At 43.9% G+C, this 18,964-nt stretch overlaps 1 protein-coding gene across 2 annotated transcripts in view; it reads left to right on the top strand.

The window, feature by feature from the left end:
* Positions 1 to 18,964, top strand: part of slc5a10 (solute carrier family 5 member 10) — a 216,363-nt gene that overhangs the window by 26,978 nt on the left and 170,421 nt on the right. For both annotated transcript variants that reach the window (XM_073060232.1, XM_073060233.1), the window contains exons 4-5: positions 2,154 to 2,213; positions 2,305 to 2,409. In XM_073060232.1, coding sequence (XP_072916333.1) covers positions 2,154 to 2,213; positions 2,305 to 2,409 — 165 coding nt within the window. The remainder of the gene's footprint in view (positions 1 to 2,153; positions 2,214 to 2,304; positions 2,410 to 18,964) is intronic.

Below are 18,964 nucleotides of genomic sequence, written 5' to 3' on the forward strand. Positions count from 1 at the left end.
AAAAGACAGTGTCCCCTCTCAGTACCAGAGCCATCTCACCAGTGATAAAAAGGCAGTGTCCCCTCTCAATACCAGAGTAATCTCACCAGTGATAAAAAGGCAGTGTCCCCTCTCAGTACCAGAGTGATCTCACCAGTGATAAAAAGACAGTGTCCCCTCTCAGTACCAGAGCCATCTCACCAGTGATAAAAAGGCAGTCTCCCCTCTCAATACCAGAGCCATCTCACCAGTGATCAAAAGGCAGTGTCCCCTCTCAATACCAGAACCATCTCACCAGTGATAAAAAGGCAGTCTCCCCTCTCAATACCAGAGCCATCTCACCAGTGATAAAAAGGCAGTCTCCCCTCTCAGTACCAGGGCCATCTCACCAGTGATAAAAAAGCCTCTCCTATCTATAGCAGAGTGATCCGCCAGCGAAAAATAGCAGGTAGCCAGCGTTTCAATCTCTTTTGTTGCTTTAGTTGAGAAGAATGGAAGCTTTAATTAGCAAAATGGAGATGGACATCGCCTCACAGCCTTCTCACCATGAGGATCCCACCCACAGCCTCTGCCTCCCAGAATCCCCTCAGAGACTGCAGAGCGCTGAAACGCACCTGAAATAATCCCCAAACTGTAAATCACAGGCTCCAACATTTCCAAAATCACATCCAGGGCAATAAAACAAATGTAAAAGACATAAGGAGTAAAATATCTGGTTTTGTGATCTATCCAGAAGACGTTTGACTGAAGGGGCATTATACGCAGGCGCCATCTTAACAGAATCGTGTTAGAAGCAGTTCACAAGCAGCAGAGAGTGGCTTTCCTCTCACAGATGCTGCTCGACCCATTGAGTTTCTTCATCAGATTTTTTGTTCCTTCGGTTTCCGGCACCTGCCGACTCTTGCATCTCCAAGTTAGCAACAGATTCTGGAAGCTGCAAATTGATTCCCTGGAATCCACAGCACCATTCATAAGCAAGGAGTGAAGACAGCCAACAAGTTCAGGCAATTGCCAGAGAGGGAGAGTTATGGCCAATAGAGTTCAACATTCCTAGATACTTTGAAATTTTACACAATATTACAGCTTCCTATTTGCTAACAACCCATAGTAAATTAAACTCATGCTCCATTACAGAAGTTTCACCCATTTGTGATACATTCAGACTAGCACAAATGCATAAAGAAATAATTGCCTTCTCTTCTGTTCATTCTATACTTTCAAAATTTACATTTCAATGATCTCAGACAGCGTCAATTCCAAAACATGACTGAAACATAATAGGGGTGTGGGACATGGTAGCGTGGTGGTTAGCGTAATGCTATTACTGTGCCAGTGACTCAGGTTCAATCCAGCCACTCTCTGTAACAAGTCTGTACATTTTCCCCGTGACTGCGTGGCTTTTCACCAGATGCTCTGGTTTCCTCCCACATTCCAAAGACATGCAGCTTTATTGATCACATGGGTGTAATTAGACTCATTGTCGGAAACCGGCCATTCAGCCCATCTAGTCTGTGACAAACCAATTAAACTGCCAATTTAAAATTGAGCAGCACAAGCTCGTTAGGCCAGCAGGGTCCCTTCCCATGCTGCGTCTCTAAACAAGTGGATAAACAGGGAACATTACAGCACAGTGAAAGCCCCTTAGCCCAGAATGCGGTGCTGACTTTTTAAACTAGATAGAGTTTGGTACCAGCAACATTGCAGGAGTTGCCAGCCAGCATTGAACTCTGCGTCAGACTGCCTTCGGGACTTCAGCTCTGGATTTTCCCTTCGGTGGTTTCTCCTGTAGCCTTTCCATGAGTGGGTATATCCACAAGGCAGCGGAGGACTGAGATCAGAGTTTTCCTCCTCCTAGATGAGCTACCAATCACAGCTGACAAGCCCCTCTGCCCGAAGCGACAGGTTTTAAGTAGCCAGTGACCTACCTTTGCCCCTCCTCCTATCAATAGAAATGATTCCCCCAGGCTTAGAAGCTAAACCACACGTGAAGGCCAGGAACTGGACTTGGTTGTCAGAGGCCATTTGAGGCGTACACCATTGGGAGCATTCAATAAGTAGTGGGAGTTTGCCCCCATTACTACCCCCCGGCTATAACAAACTTCAGGAACACTAAATTTAATAAGCAAATAGTTTATTTGTGTAATTGAATATTAACCCGATGACAATTTCTACAGGCTACCTATGTGCTGCTGCTGCTGGCTTGGGTATTTGTACCAGTCTACATATCCTCAGGGGTAAGTACGAGTCGTGCACCTTACAAACAGCACATTTAGGGAAAAGAGAAGGTGTGGGTTCTACTGATACTTCCTTCTTTCTGCTGAACAGATCGTCACCATGCCTGAATACCTGCAGAAAAGATTTGGAGGAGAAAGAATTCGGATGTATCTCTCTGCCCTGTCACTGCTGTTGTCCGTATTTACAAAGATATCTGTAAGTAAAGACATTGCTTCCATTCAGTATTGTTGGATCCTGATGTTTTTGATCTGAGGTTCTTCAGACATCAAGGATGAGGCATAAAGCTTCTTGCTTATGTCCATTTTTATTAAGCACTAGAAGAACAAAGGAATAAGGAAAGGGGAAAGAGTAGGACCAAGAGCGGAGTCAGTAACGTGGGGGGAAGACGAATACGAAAGAGACCAATCCAATGTGTTTGATCTTCTTATTCCAGACTGATGATAACAGTAAACACTCCATTCAAATTCCATTGAATTAACCAATAATTGATTATTAACCAATAATCAATACTCCCCAATGCCATTCGGCTTTACAATTCAACCGCCAGGAGTAAGATATGTTAAAGTGCCGGGGTTATGACTCAATGTATTTAAGTAAACTACTTAAGAACTTTTTAAAAGCTATTATTAATGCTTTTTGAGAGGGTGATTTTAGATGCATATCATATTTTTACTGAGTTAAGTATTGTATGTAATTAGTTTTGCTACAATAAGTGTATGGGACATTGGAAAAAATGTTGAATTTCCCCATGGGGATGAATAAAGTATCTATCTATCTATCTATCTAGTCCCTATTCAAGTAATGCAATACCCGCCAAAACCATGAAGTTTCTACAAAGACACAAGGTGACTGTAACCACTAAAAATACACTGAACAATTACATGCACGTAGGCAGTGTTCAAAGACTCATCTGTGGAGCTAAATGAATACACCACAGTGGCCATGGACTTGATAAAAGCAGTGTAGATGAGTCTTCCCCAACCAGAAGCCCTGGATGAACCATGAGACTCACAATCTCCTGAGAGCCAAATCAGAGGCATTCAAGTCTGGCACCAAGAAAGTTGCAAGAGGTTCGGCTACAATCTCCAGAATGCCATCTCATGGGTGAAATGGCATTTTCGGACTGTACTTGAATCAATAAAGGATGCTCGACAGCTATGGCAGGGCTTGAAATCTACTGTATCACCTTTACACAATGAAATCAAGTAACATACGTGACAGCAGGGCTTCACTTCCAGATAATCTCAATGCCTTCTGTGCTTGTTTTGACTGTCAAAATACGGATGCATATCAACTTCTGCCTGAGAAGTGACTGGGATTTGCTCCTATTTGTCCACTGGCACAACAGGTCCACAGCACATGCCACCTCATTAGCTCTTCACTCAACTCTGGGACATCTGGGCAGCAAAGATGTATATACATCAGGATGCTCTTTATTGACTACAGCTCGACATCCCCTCGGAACTAATCAATAAGCTTCAGGTTCTTGGCCTCAGTACTTAGTTGTGCAACTGGATCCTGGATTTCCTCACTTGCAGACCCCAGTCAGTTCAGATTGGCAACAACATCTCCTCCAAACTCCATCAGCACAGGTGCACCACAAGGCTGTTCTTAGCCCCTGCTCTACTCGCTTCACACTATGCCTATGAGGCTAAGCACAGCTCTAATGCCATATTTAAGTTTGCTGACAATACCACCACTGTAGACCAAATCAAAGATGGTGATGAACCAGCATATAGGAGGGAGATTGCAAATCTGTCTGAGTGGTGCCACAACAACCTCTTGCTCAATGTCAGCAAGACCAGACCAGGGAGCTGATTATTGGTTTCTGGAGGTCCATGTATCAGTCCTCATTGGGGGATCAGAGGTGGAGAGGCTCAGCAAATTTAAATTCCTTGGTGTTATCATTTCTGAGGACCTGTCCTTGGCCCAGCATGTAAGTGCAATCATGAAGAAAGCACGGCAAAAAGTCATTCTTTTCAGCGTTCAGGATGTCCTTAATGTCCTTTGTTACCCATGGCTTGTTAATCTTGAAGGAAAATCTTGTTAATCTTGAAGGAAAATAACAATTAAAGAGTCCAATCCTAATGTATTGTGTGTGCGCTCATGGAATCATGTTAAACTGACCAGAGAAGATAGGTGGGACCTGGTTTAATGATGCTTTGAAGTAGGGTACCTCTGATATTCTGAGATGACCTCATTGGGCAGGGAACACCGTATTAAAGGGGTAGCTCTCTCCATGGGACTTAAAGCTAAAGCTAGAGTCTTCTGAATCAGTGGTGATGTGCCATCATCCGACTGGCTCAGCATGCTCCGGAGAGATCAGCACCACGAAACCCTGATTTTCTCATTCAGTGAACCAGGCACCAGTGAGACTGGGATCAGGTCACGGTTCCCTGATCCGTCAAAGTAATATTTTCTCCTAGCGTTATATTTGTATCTTTGTATTTTCAGAAAGAATAGGAGGTACATGGAACATGCCAGGAGTGGTGATAGAAGTAGATTTTAAAATTTTTTTTATTTTATTGAGATACAGCTCAGAATAGGCCTTTCCAGTCCTTCAAGCCATGCCACCCTGCAATCCCCCAATTTAATCCTAGCTTAATCACAGGACAGGTTGCCTACCAACTGGTACATCTTTGGACTGTGGGAGGAAATTGGAGTATCTGGAGGAAACCCACACCGTCACAGGGAGAACTTACATGAGGAATATTTAAGAAACTCTTAAATAGGCACATTGATGATAGAACAATGGAGGACTATGTAGGAGGGAAGGGTTAGATTGATCTTAAAATAGGTTAAAATGTCAGTAATATTCTATGTTCTGTGTAATTGTTACTATTTGTTGAGGTCTCCAACAAGTAACAATTACACAGAACATCATCAATGCCTGATAAACTCACTAGCTTCCAAAAAGCGCATTATAGATTACAACCATAATACGGTAAGACCATAAGACATAGGAGCAGAATTAGACAATTCGGCTCATCAAACCTGCTCCACCATTTCATGGTTGATTCATTTCACTCCCAATCCCATTATCCTGCCTTCTCCCCATAACCTTTCACTTCCTGACTAATCAAGAACCTATCAGCCTCCAATTAAATACTCCCAATAACCTGGCCCCCACAGCCATCTGTGGCAATGAATTCCACAGTTTCACCACCCTCTGCCTAAAGAAATTCCTCCTCATCTCTATTCTAAATGGACGTCCCTCTATTCTGAGGCTGTGTCCTCTGGTCCTAGACTCCCCCACCATAGCAACCGTATTGTCATGGTGTCTTCTCGGAGGACTGGACCCAGGTGCAGAGGAACGGCAGGATCCCCAGGAAGAGACAGAAACATGGGGTTAAACATCAGAATCAGAGCCTTGTTGGAACGACAGAGCAACTCCATGAGGTAATTCATCCTCTCTGACACAATGACCCTCAATAAGACACTGACTGAGGGCCCTCTTTTAAGTAATCATAGACTTCGGCAACATGTGCCAGCTACAATAAACTTGACAAGGTCAAACCGAAAACACAAGGGCTTATCAACTCTAGTTAAAGCAGTGATTAGCAAATGCAGGTGCTCAAAAAGCCCAGAAACTCTACGGCAAGCTGCAGGGCTCATGACACATCCTCTCCACATCCATTTCAAGGCCTTTCAACATTTGATAGCTTTCAAAGAGATCTCTCCTCATTCTTTTGAATTCCAGCAAGTATAGGCCCAGTCATCAAATGCTCCTTATATGATAACCCCTTAAGTCCCAGAATCATTCTTACCAACCTCCACTGAACCTTCGCCTATGTCAATACATCCTTCCTTAATTAAGAGACCCAGAATTGCTCACAATACTCCGAGTGAGGTACCGGTGCCTTATAAAGCCTCAGCATTACATCCCAGCTTTTATAATATAGGCTTCTTGAAATGAATGCTAACATTGTGTATGCCTTCCTCACCACAGACTTGAGCTGCAGGTAAACCTTTCGGGAATCCTGCACGAGGACTCCATAGTCCCTCTGCAGCTTGGATGTTTGAATTTTCTCCCCATTTAGAAAGTAGTCCATTTCTTTTAAGTACCTCTGCTACATTACAAATGCTGGTGGGGTTCAAAAAAGACACAGGGCAGAGAAATAGGCTCTTCAGTTGACCTTGTCCGTGCCTAACTGAGTTAGTCCCATTTGGGCCGTGTCCCCACACTTCTCCTGGCCAAAGACAGTATAAAGTGATATACTGCCTCTAAGTGACCTCTACTAAAGTGAGTAGAACAGAATACCAGAGGAAAAGCTGTTGCCTCTGCACAGCTATTAACTGGGATGGTTTTATTTTGATTTCATTTAGAGATACAGCACGGTGACAGGCCCTCCGGGACCAATGAGCTCACGCCGCCCGATTACACCCATGTGACCGATTAAACGACTAACCCGTATGTTTTGGAACGTGGGGCACCCGGAGGAAACCCACGCAGTCACGGGGAGAACGTACAAACTCCTTCCAGACAGCGGCGGGAATTGAACCCGGGTTGCTGCCACTGTAATAGCGTCGTGCTAACTGCTACGCAGGCTCATGTAATTTGACAGCAACAGTAAGTGTTGCTGTAAACAACGAAGGCAGCCGTGTCTCTTGTAGTTCTCTCCACGTTGTGAGATAACTTTGTCTCTGGCATAAATAGCTATATATCTGTGGCACACTGTCCAATGCACTCTGGAGGACTGAAATGGCAAATGGCTGTTTTCAACGAAGTAACTGCTGATGTGTGGTGCTATTTTACCGCCAGGATCTTTGGTATTTATGTATGTTTGCTGCTTAATAATACACTCAGTAATCCATTAGGGCTATAATGAATCCAATGTAAGAACTGGTTTGCAGATCAGCAGGGAAACTGGTGTTGGAATTAGTTTATTATTGCCACATGTGTCAAGATAAAGTGAAAAGATTGTCTTGCATACTGTTTACACAGTGCTCTGATGACCATGACGTCTTCTGTGTCTTATCATGCCCTTTGCTCTCCATGGAGCTCCTGACTCCCCAGACCCTGTCCACCATCTACAAGGCTCAGGCCAGGAGTGTAATGGAATACTCGCCACTCTCCTGGATGAGTACAGCTCCATCAACACTCAAGAAGCTTGACACCATCCAGTACAGGGCAACACACTTGATTGGTACCCCTTCCACAAGCATCCAATCCCTACACCATCGACAAACAGTTGCAGCAGTGTGTACTATCTACAAGATGCACTGCAACAACGCACCAACGTTCCTGAGGCAGCACCTTCCAGACCCACAACCACTACCATCTAGAAGAACAAGAACAACAGATATCGGGGAACACCACCACTTGGAAATCCCCCTGCAAGTCACTCATCATCCTGACTTGGAAACATATCACCGTTCCTGAATCAAAATCATGGAATCCCCTCTCTAGCAGCACTGTGGGTGTACCTACACCTCAGGGACTGCAGTGGTTCAAGAAGGCAGCTCATTACAACCTTTCAAGGGCAACTAGGGATGGGCAATAGATGATGGCTTAGCTGGCAACGCCCACGTCCCGTAAATGAATAAATAACAAAAAAGTGCCTCCTTCCTGGCTGTTGGATCTCACTGTAGGTCTCATCCACCCAGTCCACTGGAGCTGACTCCACATGCTAGGACAGGCATGTCCCTACATGGGGTATGAAGTCACTGGCTACCCTCACCTGGTTTGTTTAACCTGTCTGTCGAAGTGGTGTACCAGGGTGTAGCCACTGTCACACGCAAACAGCTACTCGGAGCAACAGTGGAGAACTAAGAGTCTGGTGGGGACCGAAGGTGAGTGAGCTGCCCCAGACTGGACTCGACAGGCCCCTTCACCAGAGGGGCTGTCCCTGGACATCCCGTACATCCCTCACTGAGCTCCAATAAGGCAAAATGATAACAATGCACAGTAAAGTATAAATGCTCCTGGAAAAGAAAGGTCAGTGCCGGTAAACAATGAAGTTCAGGAACATGACTTGATAGACGAGTACAAACTGATATAAGGCAGACAGAGTAGCCAGCCAGAGAGTATTCCCAGTGCGGAAATGGCTAATACAAGAGGGCATAATTTTAGGGCAATTGGAGGAAAGTATAGAGAGAAAGACAGAGGTATGTTTTTTTACACCGAGTGGAGCACTCTGCCACGGATGATGGTACAAGAAGATTCAACGTGCTCTGCAAGAGTCTCCACGGAATGCTAATCGTCTCATTCGTTTTGAACCAGGTACCGAGGAGATTGGGATCAGGCGCGGCTCCCTGATATGACAAAGGAATACCTTATCTTAGCGTTATGTTAGCATCTTCTAAAGGAGTGAAGCTGCTGTCGGGTGCGGTGATAGAGGCAGATACATTAAGGATATTTAAGATTCTCTTCATTAAGCATGTGAATGAAAGAAAAATGGAGGGCTATGTGGGAGGTTAGGTTGATCTTAGAGTGGACTATAAGCTTGGCACAACATTGTGGGCCAAAGCGCCTGTACTGTGCTGTGTTCTATAACAAGGTAGATTGTGAAGTGATCTTATCCTACAAGATGTTCACCCAAGAGTCTGACAACAGTGGGATTGAAGCAACATTAATTATCCATTGATATTTGCAATATTTGGGTATCAGGGATGAAATTAGTCTTGGCAGACACTGATCACGACATGATCATGAATGGCTAACCGTCCTTGGGTGTGTTGGTTGTTAACACAAACCACACACTTCACCGTATGTTTCAATGTACATTCGATAAGTAAATGTGAATCTGAATAATGCTGTTACCTACACATTCTATTCAACTGGCTGTTAAGCGACATAACCAATTCTCCCTAGTCTCTACCCACAAAGATCAAGGGATCACAAATTTGATTGGGCATCAGTGAAAATCATGGCACATGCAAAAACACGCAAGAGAATTCCTAGAAGCGTGGTTGTCCGCGGGACAATTCTGTAAACAGACAGGTAGACCTCCATCCCATTTATAAGTCCCAGAGCACAACACACAGTTCACCGTGCAACCAGTCAGTGACGAGATCCCCCCCCCCTCCTTTCGTCACGATTGAGTTTCTGTAATGATCTGCTGATTGATAAGTATATAAAGGCCAAGCATTCGGAAGACGCACCACAAATGAATAGCGCACTGATGATGTCTCCTCGTATGGTGACAAAACGTTTGCAAATAGACGGGTAAGATCAGAGAATAACTCAACCCAACATGTTCTATAGATGTCAATAGAATGTAAAATGGTTTGCTTGTTCACTCCTGTTCACAGGGGAGACTTCTCACCCAGTTACGTCAAGCAGGCATTTTCACTGCAGTAAATCTTATGGCAGTGGTAATTCTTGTCTAAATTAGTTTACCGACTCAGCAATCTGTTGCAGTGCACCTGGATTTTCACCGTTACGGGAAGTCTTTGGCCAATCTACATTTACGCTTAGGCTGATCTTTGAGCTTGTTAGAGTTTGCCCCACCCTGTCGTTAGAGGCTGTTGTGGGGTTGAACAGGCCTCCACAACTTCAGCAAGTTACATCACAGTTAAATCACTCTCTGTCAGTCTGGTTTGGCATGGCACACCCAGATACATTAAAGCGATTTCAGGTCAGGATATTATTTGTTCAGGCTGAATATACTTAGACTCAATCAAGTTTAAAATCACTGACATATGTTGTAAAATTTGTTGTTCTGCTGCAGTAGTACAGAGAAATACATTAAAAAAACTATAAATTGCAATAAGAAATATATATTACTAGATATAAGATATCTACTGTATTTGCTCTCTTTATTAGAATTACTTAAAATTCTTAAAGTGCAAAAAGAGAACAAAGCTAGTGAGGTAGTGTTCATGGGTTGGTTCATTGTCTGTTCAGAGATGTGTTGGCAGAGAGGAAAAAGCCATTTCTAAAGCATTGAGCGTGCATCTTCAGGCTCCTGTACCACCTCTTGATGGTAGCAATGAGAACAGGGCATGTTCTGAGTGACAGGGGTCATTAATGATGGATACCACCTTTTTGAGACATCACCTTTTGAAGACATCCTTGATGCTGGAGAAGCTAGTGTCCACGATGGAACTGGCTGAGTTTGAATCCCTCTGCAACTTTTTCCGATCCTGTGCAGTGACTTAATAATCAATTTCAATGTTAGTAAAAACAGAGTGTGCTGGAAATACACAGCACGTCAGACAACATCTGAAGAGAAAGAAGAATAAGAGTTAAAGATCTTTTTCAGAAAATTTGTCATGGCTTCTTGGAATTTCAAGACTCAAAATCATGTATTTCAAGGATTCCATATCTAAATCTCTCTAATCTGGTTATAAAATTAGATCTTATATCAAGATTCAAATTCAAGTTCAAGTTTATTGTCATTCAAATGAAACAACACTCCTCTTGGACCAAGGTGCAAAACACTGTACATATATCACTACAGTACATACAGTGGCGCCAGAAAGTTTGTGAACCCTGTAGAATTTTCTCTATTTTTGCGTATGACCTAAATGTGATCAGATTTTCACGTAAGTCCTAAAACTAGATAAAAGAACCCAATCAAATAAATAACACAAAAACATCATACTTCTTCATTTATTTATTGAGAAAAATGATCCAATATTACATGAATTTTGCTGGAAAAAGTGTGTGAACCTTTGGGGTCATGACTTCTACAAAAGCTACTTGGAGTCAGTTGTTCCAATCAGTGAGATGAGATTAGAGGTGTGGGTGGTAGAGGTGCCTTGCTCTATAAAAAAGACACACAAAGTCAGGTTTCTGACAGATTGTAAATGGTCCAGTGATTAGGCAAGGGTTAAATAAGTAGGTGCAGCTCATTGGCCAGGAGGACCTATGCCGTGCTGTATCGCTAAATTAATTAATTATTTTTTGTAAGGTGGGATGAGCGGTGACAGTGTGTGGGAGAGGATTGCAGGTACAGTGGTGATGGGAGAGCAAGCAGGGGCGAGAAGAATGGCCACTCGCCAGCCTCATGGACATAGTGGGTGGGAGAGAGTCTGCTCGGAGTTCCCGGCTCTGCTCGATTCCACCCAGCCCCCTCCGATAGTTGCGCCTCTGGATTGGGAGCGAAGGCATGTGGAAGCGTTGCGTTCCCACCCACCAGAAGATGCCCGCAGCCCTGCAGCAGCCAGAAAATCCATCCCCATTCAGTCCACTGAACGGCTGGAATGGCGGCTCAAACCAACTAATTTCCGGTGAAAAGATTCCCTCTACCTGGATTGTTGCCTGGATTGGGGAGCATGCCTTATAAGAATAGGTTGAGTGAACTCAGCCTTTTCTCCTTGGAGCGACGGAGGATGAGAGGTGACCTGATAGAGGTGTATAAGATGATGAGAGGCATTGATTGTGTGGATAGTCAGAGGCTTTTTCCCAGGGCTGAAATGGTTGCCACAAGAGGACACAGGTTTAAGGTGCTGGGGAGTAGGTACAGAGGAGATGTCAGGGGTAAATTTTTTACTCTGAGTGGTGAGTGCGTGGAATGGGCTGCCAGCAACGGTGGTAGAGGTAGATACGATAGGGTCTTTTAAGAGACTTTTAGATAGGTACATGGAGCTTAGTAAAATAGAGGGCTATAGGTAAGCCTAGTAATGTCTAAGGTAGGGACATGTTCGGCGCAACTTTGTGGGCCGAAAGGCCTGTATTGTGCTGTAGGTTTTCTATGTTTCTCTGTTCTTACAGCCACAGTCAGGTTCTAACCATACTGGCTAACTTTCAAATCACTTGATTTCCTTCCTGGGAAGCTTTGCTATAGAAGTAGAATGTCTTAACTTGTTTCAAAACCACACTTGGAGTATTGTCAACAGTTCTGGACTCCTTTTCTAAAAAAAAAGATGTGCTGGTGTTGGAGAGGTCTAGAGAATGATTTTGGGAATGAAAGGGTTAAAGTGCGAGGAACATTTGATAGCTCTGGGCCTGTGCTCATTGGAATTTAGAATGGGTGAGAACTCATTGAACTGTGTAAATATTGAAAAGACAAGAGAGACCCGGGTGTATAGAGGATGTTTCCTATAGTGGGGGAGTTGAGGAATAGAATGATGTCCCTTTAGAACAGAGATAAGGGAGGAATTTCTTTAGCCAGATGGTGGTGAATCTGTGGAATTCAAAACACTGGACTACAAGTTTTTTTAAAAGTGTTGCTTCCTCAGCATTTTTGTTTGTTTATGATAGACTGCTTGAAGCTAAATGCAAATATAACTTCAGACTGCTTGTATGACGTAGGAATTTGAAGAAACAAGATATTAACTTTTAATGTGCAACCCCCTCACCAGGCTAGTGTACAAGCTTGGCTCATTAGTTAACTCTGCTAATGACCACATGACCTAGTGGTGAGAAGGCCACCTTACATAAATAGCACACGTCTAGGGTCGGTATCATTTAGGTTTAACAAAACAGGAATGTTCTGGTTAAGGAACATTGATTGTAGCGAATGCTGTGTAAATAATGCCCTATACACAATTAACGATCGCCAGGAAATGACAGATTGTATACCAGCATAAAATTATAAAGGAAGTATATTTACCAATTTTCAACTTTATCAAACAGTTAACAGGAAAAGAAAAGAAAGATAAAAGGGCCCATTACAGTTAAACCAGTCCAATGCGCACATAAGCATTGGAGCTCGTTTCTGGAGTAGTCGGGTGTATCACTTCACTCACGCGCTGAACCCACATTCTGCGTGAAAGACACCGGTCACAGTTTGAACTTCCCTCGAAGAACATTACAAATGAACTGGCTAACTCAGGAGTATTGGCACTTCCTCCTTGGAACCATTCATCTGCACGAAACATTTCTTATAATGGGGTCTCTCCTTTAAATGACATTTGGCGGGCATCTTCCCTTGTGCCCTGTTCTGCAGCTCCCATCAAAAGACCCCAAAGCCAAGCTACTGTCCTTCAGAAATCTGATCCTGCCCAGCCCTCTTGAATGCTCAATGACATCCCACTTGGCAGAAAGTTACAACACGTACCAAGACAATCTGGATTGGCTGACACATCATTCCTAAGTTGGCCAAGATAGATAGATAGATAGATAGATAGATAGATAGATAGATACTTTATTCATCCCCATGGGGAAATTCAACTTTTTTTCCAATGTCCCATACACTTGTTGTAGCAAAACTAATTACATACAATACTTAACTCAGTAAAAAAATATGATATGCATCTAAATCACTATCTCAAAAAGCATTAATAATAGCTTTTAAAAAGTTCTTAAGTCCTGGCGGTAGAATTGTAAAGCCTAATGGCATTGGGGAGTATTGACCTCTTCATCCTGTCTGAGGAGCATTGCATCGATAGTAACCTGTCGCTGAAACTGCTTCTCTGTCTCTGGAAGCTGAAGCCAAAACATTGTTAGCAGCAGGACACTGCTTTTGCAGAAATACCTCACAGCATAGCAGTAGAAATTTTAACCAGGGCTTTACATTCTCCCTCCCACCCCCCCCCCCCATCAAAAATAGTCATGTCCTCATGAATTTGGAACCTATTAAACCATTATTAAAAACACAGTGTTCAAATGAACTTTGTGATTTCAGGACCCCCAATACATTTGGAATTGGAGGTAACATATCTCACTATGGGGATGGATGCAACACTTTGTTTGCCCAGTGCATCAAATGAGGGTTTCCGGACTCTCTGAGACCTCTTTATCTCATGTTCAGCTTCAGCCACTCATTGTGACCATTCCTGTCTACTTGGGGATGCCTCTCCCTGTTTATCTCTCGTGCCTTTCAGTGACTCAGGACCCCTGCCACCCGACTGAACTCAGCTCATCCCCAATTATATTGGAGCCCAGTTTAAGCAGGTGCTGCCGAACCTCTTCAACCTTCGCTGGTGCTAACTGCCGGGTCCCCGCTTGGAAAGGGGTGTCTTCAGTCACTCTAGCTACTCCTCCAGGATGTAAGGTGACGCATTTAGACTGGGTGTACCACACGGTTACTCATTACTGCTCATCATTCTGCTTAGGAGGAACTTGTACCTTCTCAAAATCAGCTCTGAACATCGGGTCAATGGACAAGGTTTTCATAAAAAGTCTCTCCATTCCTCTTCTTGCATGCTCACATGAGCCTTCTCACAATGGGAGTATCTGTTCCAACAACAATGGAAGCTTCACCTTTTTCAACTGGATCCGAGCAGACCAGCACTGGTCTATCAACAGTCTCGGTTACTCCAACATCTGCTTCCAAGAACTCCATTTGCAACGACAAGTAGCCAAAATACGAGTACTCACCAGTACTAAGCCCCCAAATCTCAAGGCCACTGACCTGTGTCAATGATGAATGTGTCAAGTACTGGTTGTAAAAGGATCTATTAAGCAAGGTAACTAAGTCAAGAATGGCTTTCGTATGAATACTTTCAATCTGTATGGATACATCAGAGCTTGGTCCCACTAAACCAAGTGTTTTATACGTTAGTATTCCCCTTGATGCACTGATTGGAAAGTATTCTTTCCAAGTCTCCAGGCCATTTCTTTACCAGGCCCCTCCATAGTTTAGCTTCTTTTCTTCTCTGTTTCATTAACTGCTAACTTACTTTTTGACGATTTCCCTGTCCTTCATAGTCTCATTTGAAATGTCCATTTTCTCACAGTGGTAACAGAAAATTCCCGTCACCTCTGTAGTCAAAAGACCTTTGCTTGGTAAGTCCTACAGATGGGTTGGGCTTCCCAGTGGACGTGTCATGTCTAGCTGAAACATTAGCAGGCATCCATTGAGTCAGCTCAGCTCCAAGACTTTTCACCTCATTCCTCAAAAGATCTATCTCTGTGGCATCAGGAGTGATTTTAGCGGCAGAGGCCACCACTAAGGACATTTCTCAGCTTTTGGAAATGTTCTGCTTCTCAATCATGTTTTCCCCCTCTCTAACTTCTCTGAGTAACTCGATTAAAAAGTGGAGAGGGCTGCATCTTGTAGGTCGTTTGAATACATAGAGCGATCATGTCATATGACAGCGCAACTTGTTCCATTCTCAAGCAACTTGTCTCAGTCAGTTGAGTGCCTCCTTTGTGGCACGAAGAGTGCAGCAGTTCTCCAACCCGAAAAACTAGGCAGACGACTTTTCTTCCTCCTCCTGGAATATGTGCCTAAACTTCGTCATAGGATCAGCTGAACTTCCAGTAATGGCAAAAGCAACTTCCCGAGCTTGCAAGTAATTAGCTGATGTGGTTAATAGGTTTTCTGCCTTCAGGAACCTCACCCTTTAAACTCTCTACCAGTCTCTGTTTTCTCATATTATCTGAGCTCAGCCATTCATCCCATAACTGAGATGTTTGCTCAGCCCAAGCCTCATATTCTTCTTCCCCATCGGGTGTGGGCTTAACTCCAGAGAACACTCTCAGCCTACGATAACTTTGGCTCTCAGACTACGATAACTTTGGCTCTCTGCTGGTACTTTTTTGCATTTATCAACCTGTGATGTAATAGCCAAAGCAAGCTCAGAACTTTAATCAACAGCTGAAAGACATATTAGACTTCTCACATCAGACAACTCCTTTCCCTCCCTCACTTCGCAGAAATGAGAACAACTTGTCTTTAAAGCCTTCACCCTCAGACATATGAACAGGCCACGGCCCTGCCTCTCCAGGTGTCCCTGTCATATTGGGCAGCGCAACTTCAGTCTCGTAACTGGTCGTCCGGACTAACACAAAATCCGTACCAGCTGACGGGTCAAAAAGCCGTCCATTAGCGTTTCCCCAGCACTTTTACAGAACTCAGCGCTCTAAGTAGCGGGTTGTTGGGAATTCAGACATTCACCCCACTCAGAAAACAAGCATTATGTGTGGATTTCCTCTTTGTAACGCACAAGCCCTTAATCCCAGTGGCATCCATGATAACGTACCTTAGTTATGACGCACCTCACTTTCCACAAACGCTAGCTTAGACCATAAGACATAGGAGCAGAACCAGGCCACTTAGCCCATCGAGTCTGCTCCACCATTCAATCATGGCTAACCCATTTTTCCCCTTCTCAGCCCCGTTCCCCGGCCTTCTCCCCATAACCTTTGATGCCAATTCAACCGTGTCCAATCAAGAAACAATCAAGCTCTGCCTTAAATCCACCCAACAACCTGGCCTCCTCAGCTGCCCGTGGTAATAAATTCCACAAATTTCCACCCTCTGGCTAAAGAAATTTCTCCACATCTCTGTTTTAAATGGACGCCCCTCTATCCTGAGGCTGTGCCCTCTAGTCCTAGGCTACTTCACCATGGGAAACATCCTTTCCACATCTTCTCTGTCTAGGCCTTTCAACATTCGAAAGGATTCAATGCAGTCTGCTCTCACCCTTCTAAATTCCAGTGACTACAGACCCAGAGCCATCAAACATACCTTGTATGATAACCCTTTCATTCTCAGAATCATCCTTGTGAACCTCCTCTGAACCCTCTCCAATGCCAGTACATCTTTTCTTAGATGAGGAGCCCAAAACTGTTCACAATACTCAAGGTGAGTATAACACAATACTCAACTAGTGCCTTATAAAGCCTCAGCATCACATCCTCTTCTCGACCTCTTGAAATGAATGCTAACATTGTATTTGCCTTCCTCACCACTGACTCTACCTGCAAGTTAACCTTTAGGGTGTTTTGCACAAGGACTCCCAAGTCCCTTTACATCCCAGATTTTTGGGTTTTCTCGCCGTTTAGATAGAAAATAGTCTGCACAATTATTTCTACTACTAAAGTGCATGGCCATGCATTTTCCAACATTGTATTTCATTTGCCACTCTCTTGCCCATCACATTGCTGAACCTCTGGCGATGATCTTTGCATCATCAATGAGGACGGGAGAGGTTCCAGAGGATTGGAGGGTTGCGGATATTGTTCCCTTATTCAAGAAAGAGAGTAGAGATAGCCCAGGACATTATAGACCAGTGAGTCTTACTTCAGTGGTTGGTAAGGTGATGGAAAAGAACCTGAGAGGAAGAATTTATGAACATTTGGAGAGGCATAATATGTTTAGGAATAGTTAGCATGGCTTTGTCAAAGGCAGGTCGTGTCTTATGAGCCTGATTTAATTTTTTGAGGATCTGGCTAAACACGTTGATGAAGGAAGAGCAGTAGATGTAGTGTATATGGATTTCAGCAAGGCATTTGACAAAGTAGCCCATGCAAGGCTTATTGAGGAAGGAAGGAGGCATGGGATCCAAGGGGACATTGTTTTGTGGATCCAGATTCAGATCCAGACTCTGTGGATTCTGGCTTGCCCATAGAAGGCTAAGAGTAGTTGTAGATGGGTCATATCCTACATGGAGGTCGATGACCAGTGGTGTGCCTCAGGGATCTGTTCTGGGACCCCTACCCTTTGTGATTTTTATAAATGACCTGGATGAGGAACTGGAGGGATGGGTTAGTAAGTTTGCTGATGACACAAAGGTTGGACATGTTGTGGATAGTATGGAGGGCTGTGAGAGGTTATAGTGGGACTTTGATAGGATGCAAAACTGGGCTGAGAAGTGGCAGATGGAGTTCAACCCAAATAAGTGTGAGATGGTTAATTTTGGTAGGTCAAATATGATGGGAGAATATAGTATTAATGGTAAGACTCTCGGCAGTATGGAGGTTCAGAGGGATCTTGGGGTCTGAGTCCATAGGACACTCAAAGCTACTGCACGGGTTGACTCTGTTTAAGAAGACGTACGGTTGCATTGGCCTTCATCAATCGTGGGATTGAGTTTAGGAGCCGAGAGGTAACGTCGCGGCTATATAGGACCCTGGTTTTTTACGCAGAATGGTGAGTGTGTGGAATGGGCTGCCGGCGACAGTGGTGGAGGTGGATACAATAGGGTCTTTTAGGAGACTCCTGGATAGGTACATGGAGCTTAGAAAAATAGAGGGCTATGGGTAACACTCGGTAAATTTTAAGGTTAAGATGTGTTCAGCACAGCTTTGTGGGCCAAAGGGCCTGTATTGTGCTTTCTATGTTTCTGTGTTTCTATTCCCCTAATTTGTCTCAGTCCTTCTGCAGCCTACCTGTTTCCTCATCACTACCTGCCCCTCCACCAATCTTCATATCATCTACAAACTTGGCAACAAAGCCATCTATTCCATCATCTAAATCATTGATATATTGCATAAAAAGAAGCGGTCCCAAAACTGGCCCCTGCAGAACACCACTGGTCACTGGCAGCCAACCAGAGAAGGATTCTTTTATTCCCACTGTTTGATTAACCACTGACATACTTTTCAAAGATTTTCCTGTCCCTCACAGTCTCATTTCCCACTTGTTGTCTCCTACCAATCAGCCAGTGCTCTAACCATGCCAGGAATTTTCCTATGATGCCATGGGCTCTTAACTTAGTGAGCAGCCTCGTGTGCAGCACCTTGTCAAAGGCCTTCTGAAAGTCCAAATATACAACATCTTCTGAATCCCCTTTATCTATCCTACGTATGATCTCCTCAAAGAATTCCAACATATTTGCCAGACCAGATCTTCCCTTAAGGAAACCATGCTGACTTTGTTCTATCTTGTCCTGTGTCATCAAGTACTTCTCATCCTTAGCAACAGATTCCAACATCCTCCCAACTAGTGAGTTCAGGCTAACTGGTCTATAATTTCCTTTCTGCTGCCTTCCTCCTTTCTTAAAGAGTGGAGTGACATTAACAATTTTCCAGTCCTCTGGCACCATACCAGAGTCCAATGGTTTTTGAAAGATCACTACTAATGCCTTTACAGTCTCTACTGCTACCTCTTTCAGAACCCTATGGTGCAGTTCATCTGGCCCAGATGACATGTATCTTTAAGTCTTTCAGCTTTTTGAGCACCTTCTCTCT

Source organism: Hemitrygon akajei, chromosome 11 (assembly GCF_048418815.1).
Source record: "Hemitrygon akajei chromosome 11, sHemAka1.3, whole genome shotgun sequence".
In the NCBI taxonomy this organism is placed as follows: domain Eukaryota; kingdom Metazoa; phylum Chordata; class Chondrichthyes; order Myliobatiformes; family Dasyatidae; genus Hemitrygon; species Hemitrygon akajei.